We start from the raw sequence: 14895 nt of genomic DNA, 5'->3' as shown, positions 1-14895 counted from the left end.
ACATAGACCAACTAACAGCACTACAAATAACTGGACGATACATATGCGTGAATTAATTAAACAAGAAACTACAGATTGTTCTATTCACTGAAATGTTTGTACGTTTGGTCACAATAGAATGATTTTTTTCCTGAGTAAGTGACCTATATGAAATGTTTAGTACCCCGAGTAATAGAGTGTACAACTCCAAACATACCAGTGTGAAAAGCTTAGATTAAGAAAAAGATATGGAACACGATTAAATGTGACGATTATATCAATAGTTTTCCAGTAGATGCACGAAAAAATGTAAGTAAAAGTCAAAGATTGACACCTGGTCGTGGAACTCTGTTAATTATTGCTCGTCATGTTAGGCCGCTATTATTTTACCAGGTGTTCTTAGACTGATAAACAGGTGGTCCCTCTTAGCTGATACGACAGTATTATCTTATCTGGTGAAAGAACATAGTTTTCGGCTACAGAACTGCTGTCAGACGGACACCAAACGCTCAAGATAGGGCCATATTTCTCGTTAGAATGATTCTCCTCATCAGTTTGTCGATATTTATTATTTTTGTTGTACTTTACTGCGTGAAAGAAGATCCGAAACCAATATTTGGAGTTTACCAACAGAAAGGAAAATGGTACCCCATCAAGTTTGCAATTTTTTACATCATTTATCAGCTACGCAAGGTAAGCAGAAATAACCCAAAATTATAGGCAATTTCTAAATACTCCGAGAACTTACGTTTCAAACAGTTCTATAACCAGATATTTTTATTACGAAATTTTAATTTTTTTGTGACAAATGTCCCTAAATTCTGGAGTCTGTCGGCCGCATACATATCCTCTGGCAGCTAAATACATGGACTGGATAAAAAATAGTGGCAACTCAGCCGTAACATGAAGGATGTGCGTCAAATGGTATGCGCGCTGAATGCAGCTCAGTTGAAGTAGTGCAGTGATGGGTGACGGCTGTGTTTGAGTCAGCTGCAGTATGCAGTGTCTGAAAGTGTAGGAAGACAATTCAAGTAACCTAGCAGTATGTCACTGCAGCATATTACTGCAATTTCTTGCGACATCACCTTTGTCCTGCACTGAAAAGAAAGCGGCGGCACCTACTGGCACTGCATCCCATCATCCATGTCAATGCACGATGCCACAGCCGGACGTTATGGCCGAGCGGTTCTAGGCGCTTCAGTCTATAACCGCGCGACCGCTACGGTCGCAGATTCGAATCCTGCCTCGGGCATGGATGTGTGTGATGTCCTTAGGTTAGTTACGTTTAAGTAGTTCTAAGTTCTGGGGGACTGATGACATCAGACGTTAAGTCCCATAGTGCTCAGAGCCATTTGAACGCTGCCACACGGCGAATCCCGTGCAGTAGCTGCTGTATACGTGGGAGTGGGGGATATTGGAACGTACACCGTATTCACCCGATATGAGTTCGTGCGATTACGACCTGTTCGCTAAAGTGAAGGAACCTCTCCCTGCCACGCGCTACAGCGCAAGAGAAGACACCATCCGTGCCATAGGGCGGTCCTTGACAGACGTCGGTAGAGATGGACGAGCTGACGCTGTACGACGCCTTGCATTTGAATGGGGAAAGGTGATCGAGATGCGGGTCGATTATATTTAGGGCATGTAACACGGTGAACGCCTCTCAGTAACGTCCGGTATGATTTAGTACAGTGTTGCCACTACTTTTTATCCAACCCTTGTGTCAACAATAATAATTTTTAAGTAATAAAGGCTTACAATACTTTCAAAAGCAAAGATTCGTAGTTACCGTCTTCCAACTGACAATTTTTTTTTACTTCACCATAAACAGCAAACCACTGCAAAGTGCGTGCCAGAGAAAACCATAGCACGGTACAATGATACCATATATTACATTTTATTCTCGTTCCAAACGCTTATGTACAGTGGGAAGAATGGCTGCTTCGTTTTCTCTGTACGTACTGTAATTAGTCGAAGCTTGTCTTCACAGTCTCTGTTACAGGAGGAATACATAGTGGATGAAGGATATCTCTAGTTTCTCCATTTAATACTGGTTCTTGAAACTCTTAAGTAGCCGGTTGTATGCCAGAACATTAATAAATAACATGGGTCTCAACAGCTTCCCTGTCGCACGCCTGAAGTTACTTCTACTTCAGTCGAAAACTTTTTATTCAAGGTATCATGCTGTGCCCTCTCTACCGACAAATTCTCAGTCCAGTCACAAATGTTGTTCGATTTCCCATATAACCATTATTTTGCTAATAATCGGTGCTGTACCGACTCAAAAATGCTTTCCGGAAGTCAAGAACTACTGCATTCACGTGATTGCCTTGATTTATGGCTTTCGGGATGGCATGTGAGGAAAACGTAAATTGGTTCCCGGCTTCCCGCATGATCGATGTTTTCGGAATCCACGCTGGTTGACTTGGAGGAGGTCATTCTGTTCGAAATACAACATTCTGTTTGACTTCAAAATGTGTTCTAGGATTCTACAATAGATGGATATAAAATAGAAGGGACGGTAGTTTTGTGGCTCACTTCTGTTACCCTTATTGTCGATTTTGGTGTGACTTGTACATTTTTACAGTCTACATCTACATAAATTCTGGTTAGCTACAGTTTGATGCATGGGACACGGTACCACTCACTAATAGTCATTTTCTTTTTTGTTCCACTAGCAAATAGAGCGAAGAAAAAACGACTGTCTGTATGCTTCCATACGAGCTCTGATTTCTCGTATCTTATCTTTGTCGCCTGTACGCGAAATGTATGTTGGTGGCAGCAGAATATTTTGCAATGAGTTTCAAACACCTGTTCTCTAAATTTTCTCAATATTATTTCTTGAAAAGAATGTCATTTTCTCTTCCGGGATTTCGACTTGAGTTTCCTATACATCTACATAACACTTGAATGTTGTTCGAACCTGCTGGTTTGCTTTAGAATTGCTTTGACGTCAAGATGGTACCGATCCCAAATACTCAAGCAGTACTCAAGAATAGCTCGCACTAGCGCCCTACATGCTGTCTTCGTTACACATGAGCCACACTTTCCCAAAATTCTCCCAATAAGTCGAAGTCGAGCGTTCTCTTTCCCTACAATAATCCTCAAATGCTCATTCCATTTCATATCGTTTTGGAACCAGATATTTAAATGTGGTGACTGCGTCAAGCAGGAAACTACTAATGCTGTAGCCGAACATTACAGGTTTGTTTCACCTATTCAGTCGCATTAACTTTAGTTTTTCTACATTTATATGTAGCTGCCATTCATCGCACTAACTAGAAATTTTGTCTAAGTCGCATTGTATCCTCCTATTGTCACTCAACGATGACACCTTACCGTACATCACAGCATCATCAGAAGAACACAGATGGCTGCCCACCCTGTCCGCCAGATGATTTATGTATACAGAAATAAAAGAAGTCTTATCACACTTCCCTGAGGCACTCCTGACGATATCCTTGTCTCCGATGAACACCTGGCGCCGAGGACAACGTAGTGGATTCTATTACTAAAGAAGTCTTCGAGCCACTCACATGTCCGGGAACCTAGTCCATATGCTCGAAGCTTTGTTAACAGTCTGCAGTGGGGTATCTTGCCAAACGCTTTTCGGAAATCTAGAAATATGGAATCTGCCTCTTGCCCTTCATCCATAGTTCGCAGTGTTCATGTGAGAAAAGGGAAAGCTGAGTTTCACACAAGCGATGCTTTCCAAGGCCGTTCTGATACGTGGACATAAGCTATCAAGTCTCTAACAAATTTATTATATTCGAAATCAGAATATACTCCAGAATTCTGCAGAAAACAAATATTAACGATATTGGTCTGTGATTTTGCCAATCGGTTCTTTTAACTTTCTTATATACGGGAGCCAATTGCGCATTTTTGCAATTGTATGGGCCTTTGCACTGGACGAGAGATTGGCGATAAACGCAAGCTAAGTAAAGGGCAAGTGCCGTAGAGTACTCTTTGTAAAACCGAACTGGCATTCCATCCGGACCTGGAGACTTTTTTTTTTTTTTTTTTTTTTTTTTTTTTTCCAGTTGGTTCTCTACGCCAGGGATGCTTATTACTATGCTATCCATATGGGACTTGGTGGGATGATCAAACGACATGTTTGCAATATTCTCCTGTGTGAACTATTTCTTAAATGCGGAATTTTAAAAATTCAGGTTTCGTTTCACTATCTTCAACTGCCACACCAGACTTGTTGACAAGTGGGTGGATGGAAGCTTTAGCAATTTTACATAGGAGAAGAATTTTATCATGTTTTCGGCCAAATCTATTGTATGCTTCGCGCTTTGATTTTTCCACAGACACACCAATATATACTAACCTTTGTTTGGCTTCAAATGGCTCTGAGCACTATGGGACTTAACTGCTGTGGTCATCAGTCCCCTAGAACTTAGAACTACTTAAACCTAACTAACCTAAGGACATCACACACATCCATGCCCGAAGCAGGATTCGAACCTGCGACCGGAGCGGTCGCGCGATTCCAGACTGTAGCGCCTATAACCGCTCGGCCACTCCGGCCGGCTAACCTTTGTTTATCGTCACTTGCACATTGTCTTTTGAACAGAGAGTGCAACAATCATTGCTTCCTCAGAATTTTTGTGATTTTCGTTCATAAACCACGGTGTGTCTTTTCCGTCCTTAAACCACTTACTGTGAAGAAGCTTGTCCAGAGCAAGATTTACACTTTGTTCATAATTCGTGTATGTTCATCATATTGGAACTAAATGACTGCAATTCATTGTCTAAGTGACATTCTAAAAGCCACTTACCTGTTCTTTGTAACAGGACCACTCTCCTAGCCTTCCTGAAAGATTTTGTAAGTTTTGCAGCTACAATCGCTATGACATCATGGTCACTAATCGCTGCCTCTATATTGACGCCCTGTTTGTAGCTACACTGATTGCGGTCTGCCGAACTAGCATCTCAAGACAGTTTTCAGAAAACGTGTTCAAAATTGCTTCGCAAGACTGTCCGTCTGTGCCGGTGCAATGAAAACATAGACGCCCCAGTCTATGCTCGGTAGGATAAGTCGACGCAGGAACGACGATGTATGGAAGTCTGGATCTGGCCGTGAGTCGTCCACGGATGTTAAGGCGACGGCCACCCAGCTGCCATTGTATGCTGCCTCATTAAATAGCAAGGAGATATTTTCCGCGCTGAGTCAAGCCGCCTCTTGCTGAGATCCCATATCTCACCATATCTCACAACCGGTACTACGTAATTCCCATATAGGGGAGGACATTGTAATTGAAAGTTGCTGCCCGATATCGGTGGATACATACGGTTTTGCAATGCCTGTGTTCTTAAAAAGAACGCCGTAATTTTCCTTCAGACACGCTTGCATGTCCGAAGGAATAGACACTGCGGCGTCTACTGCCGTTGTGAAATGCATGAATAGGTTGGTTAGGTTGTTTGCAGATGATGCTGTCGTGTATCGACTAGTAAATTCATCAGAAGATAAAAAAAAGAAATTGCAGAACAATTTAGAAAAGATATCTCTGTGGCGCAAAAATTGGCAATTGACCCTAAATAACGGAAAGTGTGAGGTCATCTACATGAGTGCTAAAAGGAATCCTCTAAACTTCGATTAAGGGGGGGTAGGACGTCAAACGGACCGACTTGGAGCAGGAGAGGCACCTCAGGACATTTTAATTTCCACTGTCTATATTTTTACAAAAAAATTCATAAAACTTTGTCAGCATGACCAGGAAGAATTCAAAATTCACCCTCATAGCAGTGGAAGTTCGAAAACATAAAGAAATAATTTTTTTTACATGTGAAATCTCATCATTTTTTTCACTTACTAATGGCAGTATTTGTTGGTATAGGTACACCTTTCTTCGTAAGTAAGAGAGATCCTTCTATGAACTGTGCACAGCATACAAACCATACTTAAAGGTGTATGAAACTCTAGAATTTTCGAAATCTATTAAAAACTGTGGTAAAAATTGAGGTAATTAACTATAAAATTTGTGTTTTTCCTAAACATGAAGTTTAAAATATAACAGTTCGTTCGTTTTTTCATAAATTAAATAAATTCTAGAGTTTCATACACCTGTGATTGTGGTATGTATGATGTGCAAAATTCATCGAAGAATCTCTCTAACTTATGAAGAAAAGTGTATCCATAGCAACAAATGCAGCCATTAGTAAGTGAAAAAATGATGAAATTTCACACCTAAAAAAAATTTATTTTGTTATGTTTTCGAACTTCCACTGCAATGCATGTGAATCCTGAATCCTTCCTGGTGATACTGACAAAGTTCTATGAATTTAGTTGTAAAAGTATAGACACTGGAAATTAAAATGTCCTGTGATGCCTCTCCTGCTCCAAGTCGGCCCGTTTGACGTCCTACTCCCCTTAAACGATAAAACAGTCAACTGTAAAGGCCATAAAATCAACCAAATGGCTCGGAATTACAAATACGAACAGCTTAAATTGGAAGGAACAGCCGCGCGAGATTAGCCGAGTGCTCATTGCCGGCACGGTAGCTCAGCGTGTTCGGTCAGAGTGCTGGTTGGCCTCTGTAATAAAAAAACTGAGTGGGACGATCTACAAAACGAACTTCAACGTATGTCATGTGACGTCCGCAAAGACCAAACACACAGATAAAAAAAAAAAAAAAAAAAAAAAAAACGCTCTAGGGCGCTGATGTCATGGACTGTTCGGCTGGTCCCGGCGGAGGTTCGAGTCCTCCCTCGGGCATGGGTGTGTGTGTTTGTCCTTAGGATAATTTAGGTTAAGTATTGTGTAAGCTTAGGGACTGATGATCTTAGCAGTTAAGTCCCATAAGATTTCACAAACATTTGAACATTTTTGGAAGGAACACGCTGAAAATGTTGGGGGGAAGGCTAACCAAAGACAGCGTTTTATTAGTAGGACACTTGGAAAGTGTAACAGATCTACTAAAGAGACTGCCTACACTACGCTTGTCTGTCCTCTTTTAGAGTACTGATGCACGGTGTGGGATCCTTACCAGACAGGACTGATGCAGTGTTAGACTGTGCGTAGTACATCAAGGAAGTTCAAAGAAGGATGGCACGTTTTATACTATCGCGAAGTAGGGGAAAGAGTGTCACTGAAACGATACAGGATTTGGGCTGGACATCATTAAAACAAAGGCGTTTTTCGTTGCGGCGGGATCTTCTCTCGAAACTTCAATCACCAACTTTCTTCTCCGAATGCGAAAATATTTTGTTGACGCCGACCTACAAAGGGAGAAACGATCATCATAATAAAATAAGGGATGTCAGAACTCGCACGGAAAGGTATAGGTGTTCATTTTTTCCGCTGTACGAGATTGGAATAATAGATAATATTGTGAAGCTGGTTCGATGAACCCTCTGCCAGGCTCTTAAATGTGGATCTGCGGAGTATCCACGTAGATGTAGAAATATATTCACAGTTGCAAATACGAACAATCGTCAGCTGTGTAAGGTAATGACGACAACGAAGATTTGTGCCGGAGAGGGACTCGAACCCGGATGTCCTGCTTTAGGGTGCGCACAGAAAGACAGGGCTACCTGCTCTGGGGGTCACAGCGCGAGGCGGCACACAATGGCAGCTGGGTGGCGGCGCTGGCCGGCGCGGCACCGTGGCGGTCGGTGTGAACCGGAGTGAACGAGACTTTCTTTGCCTGCTTTCTGCGCGCCGGTTGGCGATGTGTTACAATGAGAGAGTCGAAGCGCACGACGGCCTGCGACCTTTCTCAAACGATTTTACAGAAACTGATCGGCAAAAAAAATGGTTTTCACGTTACTTGTAACTTCATATGTCACCTTCATGGTGAAGTGCCCAAAATTTCGATAATGGTCTTTCTTATTGTGATATTCTCATTGAAGTAAGACGTTCTGAGAAAATTTGCAGTGGAAAACATGGGTCGCTATGACTTTTGCGTTTTATGAATGAAATTTAACCAAGATATTGAATTTTTCTTTAAACTTGGAAGGACGTCTCTGTCTCAAGTCTCGAGGAAATGGAATTTATTTAGCATGTACATTTCGACTGCATGCACGCGAGAACGAAAGATTCATAACATACCTCATAAACTGGCCTAGATATGGATACGAAATTCTGGCAAGTGATACCACGAAAAGAGGAGAGTGTTTTGCAGTATGGTTAACGTACGGAACTTTCTTATCTATGGCGGTGTAGCAGAAGCTACAGTTTTTGTTTTATTTTTCTACCCAGTACTGCAATTTATTGAGAGTCTTCGATCGCTATTGAAAAGAGAATTTGCTAGTATGAAAATAAACGAGAAATTTCTTATATTACAGCAAACAAGCACAATGAGGTTTTCTGTTAGGTACTGACCAGCCTGGTCGCCCATTGCTTATTTAAAAAAGACACTTTGTTTTAAGACTGTCGCTGTAGCTACTGAAAGGTGAGTTCGTACAATTTATACTGTGTTTTGGCAGAAAAGCAAAAGTCAACCTGTCAACAAGAAAAATGTAGCCGTTCTCCATAATTTCTTCGAATGAGAAATCGTTAACAATTCAGACAAAAATAAATCGCCAATTCTGTTGCAACTTTTGGAGTAAACCTGTAACCCACCGCATTTTTAATGGTGAACGACTGGAATGGGAACTTACTTCAGGATTTCTTCCTTGTTTTTCACCTTAGAAGTATGAAAATAATTCGTAGAAAATAGTGTACCATATTTCTGTTCCTATTTCCATTCATAGTGAAGTGGTGAACTTATCGAGGTTAAAATAGATTATAAATATATGTAATCCATCTTCAACACATTAAAAGATAATTATGGTGGAGAAGTTCACCACTTCACTGCAGCAGAATTAGATAAGAAAGTTCCTATGTTAACCATAAAGCAAACTACTCTCCTCTTTTTGTGGTATCACTTGCCAAAATCTCGTATCCATATCTCGACAGGTTTAGGGGTTATGAGGTATGTTATGAATGTTTCATTCTCGAGTGCATGCAGTCGAAGTGTACATGCTAAATTAAGTCAATTTTCTCGCGATTGGAGACGGACAGAGACGTCCTCCCAAGTCTAAAGAAAAATTCAATATCTTAGCTAAATTTCATTCGCAGCAACATATGGTGTTATATGCGCCAAAACCAAAATCATAGCGACCCATATTTCTCATAGTAAAGTTTTTCGGATTTCGCGCAATGACTTAAATAGAATATCACAATAAGAATGACCATTAGCGGAATGATGGGCACCTCACCATGAAGTGGCATATAAAGCTTTATGTAACGTAAAATTCATTTTTTTATGGATAGTTCCTGTAAAATCGTGTGAGAAAAACTACAGAGCTAACAGAGCGCGCATGACGTTATGTCCGTGATGGCACAGCTGCACTTTGACTAGCTGGTTAACCAGCGTTCTTTGGCGTACAGTTCCATGCCATTCCTCCGTCAGCACGGTTCACAATTGCTGGACGCTCGTTGGCGCATGTGGACGAGCTGAAATATGTCTCTCCATTGCATCTCACTCATGACCGACGAGATTTAAGTCAGGGGAATTGCCAGGCCTTTTCATTCGCCGAATATCCTCTCTTTTCGAGAGCTCCTCCATCTGTGCTGTTCGGTGCAGTCACACATTGTCACCCAAGAAAATCAAGTCAAGCGTAATACTGATTTGTGACTGCATCAGCGATGTACTCTGTTGCTAGGTGTGTCTCAGATCGCCATCTGTCCTGCTTTACACAGTGGGCAAGCCTCTGACCTCTACTTTCTGTGATGAGGCATCTTGTCGCCTACTCGCAAAACTATTATGGGGCAGGTCGTGAGTGGGTCGTGCTTGGATAGCTCAGTCGGTAGGACATCTGCCTGCGAAAGGCGAAGGTTGCAGGTTCGGGTCCCAGTCCGGTACTCAGTTTTATTCTGTCAGGAAGTTTCAAATCAGCCCACACCCCGCTGCACAGTGAATATTAATTCCGGATACTCAGTGTTACCATTCTCCAATCACTTTCCATGTATGCTCACGACAGTAGCACATGAACAGTCGCCCAGTTACGCCATTTCCTAGTTGCTTGTTCCAAAGCACCAGGCCATGACAGCCTGCCCTTTATCAAAGTTGTTTCTATCTGCAGGCCCTTATCATCGGTCGAGTCATTTCCCACATGGTCACAATCTTCTCGTTAACATGTAACATTACTGTGCAGAATTTTCTGTTAGGCATTGCCTGCTAGAATCACTGTTAGTATAAGGATGGGTTTAGCTTTCCGTCCTCATTGTTTTTTTTTTTTAATATTTGGTTTTTTTACCTGCTTTGCCTAACATTGAAATTTGTCTAATAGGGGAACTGATGTCGTTTGACCACCGTAATTGTTTTATTAATGGGTTGTCAGATCTTCAGGGTTTCCTATAAAGGCTGTCCACTTGTTTCATGGACCTTTCCAAGATTGGTGATTCTCCATTCGCCGTGTAGCTATTGTGATGAAAAATTCACAGGCATGTGGTACATCCTACAGAGTTTGTAACTCGTTCAGATGTGCTGCAGCCACTTTTATCCACATTGTATTGGACTGAACTGGGGACCAAGAAACGACAGATAGGCTTCGTCCTCGCCGTAGCCCTCAATGGTTCACAACCCCACAACAGGCTACAGCAGTCCACTCACCCCACCGCCGCCCCACACCGAACCCAGGGTTATTGTGCGGTTCGGCCCCCAGTAAACCCCCCTGGGAACGTCTCGCACCAGACAAGTGTAACCCCAAATGTTTGCGTGGTAGAGTGGTTATGGTTGAAGCGTATGTGGAGACAGTGTTTGCGCAGCAATCGCCGACAGAGTGTAACTGAGGCCGAATAAGGGGAACCAGCCCGCATTCGCCGAGGCAGATGGAAAACCGCCTTAAAAACCATCCAGACTGGCCGGCACACCGGACCTCGACGCTAATCCGCCGGGCTGATCCGTGCCGGGGACCGGTACGCCTTCCCGCTCGGGAAACAGTGCGTTTGATCGCACAGCTAGCCGGGCGGGTTTTCCTCATATTACTTATGTCTGTATTGTGTCTGTTCCTTTAGACATGCCCAAAAGAACGGACAACACACATACATAAAATACGCACAGCTTCATGGCCATTAAGATCATTTCAGTGCGGATGCACTCTCTCTCCTGAACTTTTACGGGAATCCAGCGTGATGCAGCGAGCAATGAGTGTGGTCGACACGGGAAGCTACGTGAGTAGTGTACGACAAGTGGGACTTGGGTCAGATGGAATGCGTGCTCAGTTAATCGAAGAGTTAAGTCGACTGCACATATAAAGCGGGAAGCTCGGGTTCGAGTGCCGGGCGAGCACAAATTTTCACTTGTTGTCAATGAATTCATTTCAGTGCCCAACCGCAGCCTGTGTCAGAACTTTTATTTCATTTCATCCCCATAATACATTGGTGTAGTCCATTACCAGTCGTATAAACATTCTATAAATAAGGTTTCTCAGCTTTCTCGATGTAATTGATTAATGGTGAGTTTCCAGGTGTTCTGCCGAGTTGTTTTTTTTTTATGCATAATATTTCGACGGTTAACCCACCATGCTCTTCAGGTGCTGCGAGTTTTGCTGTCTCGACTCCATAAAATGATAAGAACAACTGGGCAGAACATCCACAGGCAAACCATTAATTGTATGAATAGTATATCCTAGACTGTGCGAAAGCCCAGAGTTGACGCTGATCAATGGGTAAAGGGCACTGAACCTTTGTACTTTTTTTTTTTAACTGCCTGAACCCTTTTGCCTCTAAGTGAGAATAATTCAGATGTGTTCAACCGCATTTCTTCATTGGAGCGGTGTGCAGATGAACAGATGGGTGCAAATTTCTTTCAGCCAATTACAGAGCGTCTTAGAAGTCTCTGAGTATCGCAGAAAGATGGGAGGCAGTTTCTGTGTTTCGTTTTGATGCTGTTCAGCACTGTCTTTAGTTATTATTATTGCGTCTGGATTGGCGTCTGCTGTGGCGCTGAATGAATTTGACATTCAACTGCTATTTGAGGTGGTACTGTCAGATTTCCGTGAAATTTGTTGCCTAATAATGCGTAAACAGTGGCTGTACCCACAGAAGATGGATCATGACCGTAATTGTTTGCCAGGCAGTATTTGGTTTGCCTGTGATGTCATCGTACCAGTGTCCTATAAATACAGGCGCGTTGGTGTGATTGTTACGAAATAGCTTTGTGTAAAGTTATATTAGTGTAGCGTGGAAACATGTTTAGTTACGACATTGATTTGGGTGTCATTTTGAGGAGCTTGCGGAGCACTACTAAACCCAAATGAGACAATAAAAATGCAGACCGGAATATAAGTGAAACGTATTAAACTGAAAACTACAAAATAACGACCGAGACGACTCGTAAGTATAATTGGAATTATAGGAAATGCAAGTCTTAGGAAATCTCACGTCGAAAGAAATCCAAAAACCTTAGAAGTCCAGTGCTGAGCGAATGCGAGAGCTGCGGCAGCGTCGAAAAGGAAATGAAAGAAATAGCGCAAATCGTTACGTATATGGTCCATCGGGCATACAGCAGCCAGAGACAGTCAAAAAGATCTACGTTCATGTGTAGCCGTCACTGGAAGGAAATACGGGGAATAATGATAGTATAGACATAGATGTCAATGTTACAGTGCCAGACGAGTACGTATTGCGACCACCTATTATCGACGTGTTGTCAACCGACGATAACATGTCGTCCATGAACGCGCATAACGAAGCACTCGTTACGGTTTTATTCAGACGTATTCGTGAAAAATATACGGCGCGAACCCAAACTGCGCACACGTATAATTTTTTTTCGCAAAGCATTGTCACTCTGTGCGAGTGCATTGTAGACATTATTGACATGTCATTAAGAATGAATTTTCACTCTACGGCCCGAAGTGCGCTATTTGAAACTTCTTGCCAGGTTAAAACCGTGCATCAAACTTTGACTCGAATCTGAGCTATCCAAGCGTCATGGACGAGCTGCCCAACCAACGATACTTCTGCCAACTTCACAGAAGTTCTCTTGCATACCTTTCGGAAATAAAGCTTTCTCCGCAGTATCCTTTCTTCCGAAAGGTGCGGGGTGCGATCAAAAAGTAACGGGATTTTTTTAATTTCGCGGGCTTTCCACATCCGATTTTCAATTTTTTAAAACTAGTTAGTTCAAGGTTCCCGATGCATGTTTGCGTTTTCAGCTGTTTTGAATATTTAATTTATTGTTGAGAGTCGAAAAGATTTTGCGTGTTTTCTAGTGCTCGGCGACTTTTTGCTTCCAAAAAAGATGGATCAAAGAGTCTGCATTAAAGTTTTCTTTAAAAACAGAATTAAGTGCTGCATCGCATACAAAATTTTGACTGTGGCTTTTGGCGAATCTACTATGAGTAAGACAAGAGATTACAAGTCGTATAAACATTTCAAAGAGGGTCGAGAAGACAACGACCGCCCTGGGCGACTATGTGGAAGAAGTAAAGAAAATGGTTCTGGAAAATCGCCACATTACCGTAAGAGAGGTTGCTGATGATATCGGCGTATCCTTTGGTCATGCCAAATTGTTTTTCGGATGGTTTGGGCATAAAACATGTAGCAGCAAAGTTTGTTGTGAAATTGTTGAATTTCGTCCAAAAACGACGTCGCTTAGGCATCGCCCAGGAATTGCCGAATGAAGTCGCCCCGATCGAGAACTTCTGAAATGGTGACGGAAAATGGGTATATGACGTCGAAACCACGGCCCATTCGTGCCAGTGGAAACTGCCTGAAGATCCAAGACAGAAAAATACTCGCTAAGTTCCATCACATGAGAAGGTTCTTTTCACTGTTTTCGTCGATTACAATGGTATAGTGCATCATGAGTTCCTGCCTTATGACCGTACGGTCAATAAGGAATACTGCTTGGAAGTTAAGTGCCGTTTGCATGAAACAATTCGAAGAAAACAACTGGAATTGTGGCAAAACCACTCGTGGAAACTGTATCACGATAATTCTCCCGCCCACACCTCAATGCTTGTTCGTGAATTTTTGACAAAAAAGAAAACCATTATCTTGCCTGAGCTATCGTAGTCGCCGGATTGGCTCCCTGCGACGTCTTTCTACTCCCAAGGCTGAAGAGAATCATGAAAGGATGTCGTTTTGCCACCACTGATGAGATAAAAACAGAACCACTGAAGGAAATGAACACCATATAGAAAAGTGAGTTCCGGAATTGTTTCCAAGACAGGAAAAAGCGCTGGATCCAGTGTATTGTACCTGAGAGGGATTACTTTGAAGGGGACAAAGTTGAGGTTGATGAACAAATAAAGAATCTTAAAACAAAATTCCCGTTACTTTATGATCACACCTCGTACGCAGCAGGACTTAGGTGCGGCCAGGGCTGGTTTAACGCCCATCTGACACAATGGGCGCCAGAAGAGCCACAACTGTAAAATTTCTATACAGTGCGTATCGTAATTAGTAGCGAAAACTGATGTGGGTGAAAGCGTGCGAGGGAAGAGAGGTCGTACGGGGGAAGAAGGGCGCCAAGTGATAAGTCGCTTATGCTGAAAAATGTTCTCGAAATGGCCTTGGTGAGGCAGGTCACGAGGCATGCTTGGATAGCTCAATCGTTAGAGCATAAATATGTTATGGAAAGGCAAAGTCTCTGGTTCGAGCCCAGTCCGGCACACAGTTTTAATTTATCAGGAAGTTTCATATTTATTGCTTTTGTTGCTCTTTGTATACCTAAAGACGCAGAAATTGTCATTTTGACAGGTTAAAGTTTCTTTCGCAGCTACACCAATAAGCCAAAACAATATGATCACTACCCTCCGCGAGACTGAATTACTGTGGAGGCACTTGACGCGATGGAGGAGAGGAGAATGGGGAATCATAATTCGTTGTCTGCTCAGAAGTCGATAGATCGCTTTTCGGTGGAACTAGATCCGTCGACAACCCCATCCAGCGCTCCTATGATGATGAGCTGG

The 14895-nt window shown here is 42.5% G+C and overlaps 1 protein-coding gene across 1 annotated transcript in view; it reads left to right on the top strand.

Moving 5' to 3' along the window:
* The first annotated feature begins 480 nt into the window (after positions 1 to 480).
* LOC124607017 overlaps positions 481 to 14895 on the top strand; it is a 231844-nt gene continuing 217429 nt past the window's right edge. Inside the window, exon 1 of the mRNA XM_047139176.1 lies at positions 481 to 672. Within this exon, the coding sequence (XP_046995132.1) occupies positions 517 to 672 (156 nt within the window). The 5' untranslated portion in view covers positions 481 to 516. The remainder of the gene's footprint in view (positions 673 to 14895) is intronic.

Source organism: Schistocerca americana, chromosome 3, assembly GCF_021461395.2.
Source record: "Schistocerca americana isolate TAMUIC-IGC-003095 chromosome 3, iqSchAmer2.1, whole genome shotgun sequence".
Lineage (NCBI taxonomy): Eukaryota > Metazoa > Arthropoda > Insecta > Orthoptera > Acrididae > Schistocerca > Schistocerca americana.
The sequence above is the reverse complement of the archived record's forward strand: the minus strand, read 5'-3'. Positions and strand labels throughout refer to the sequence as shown.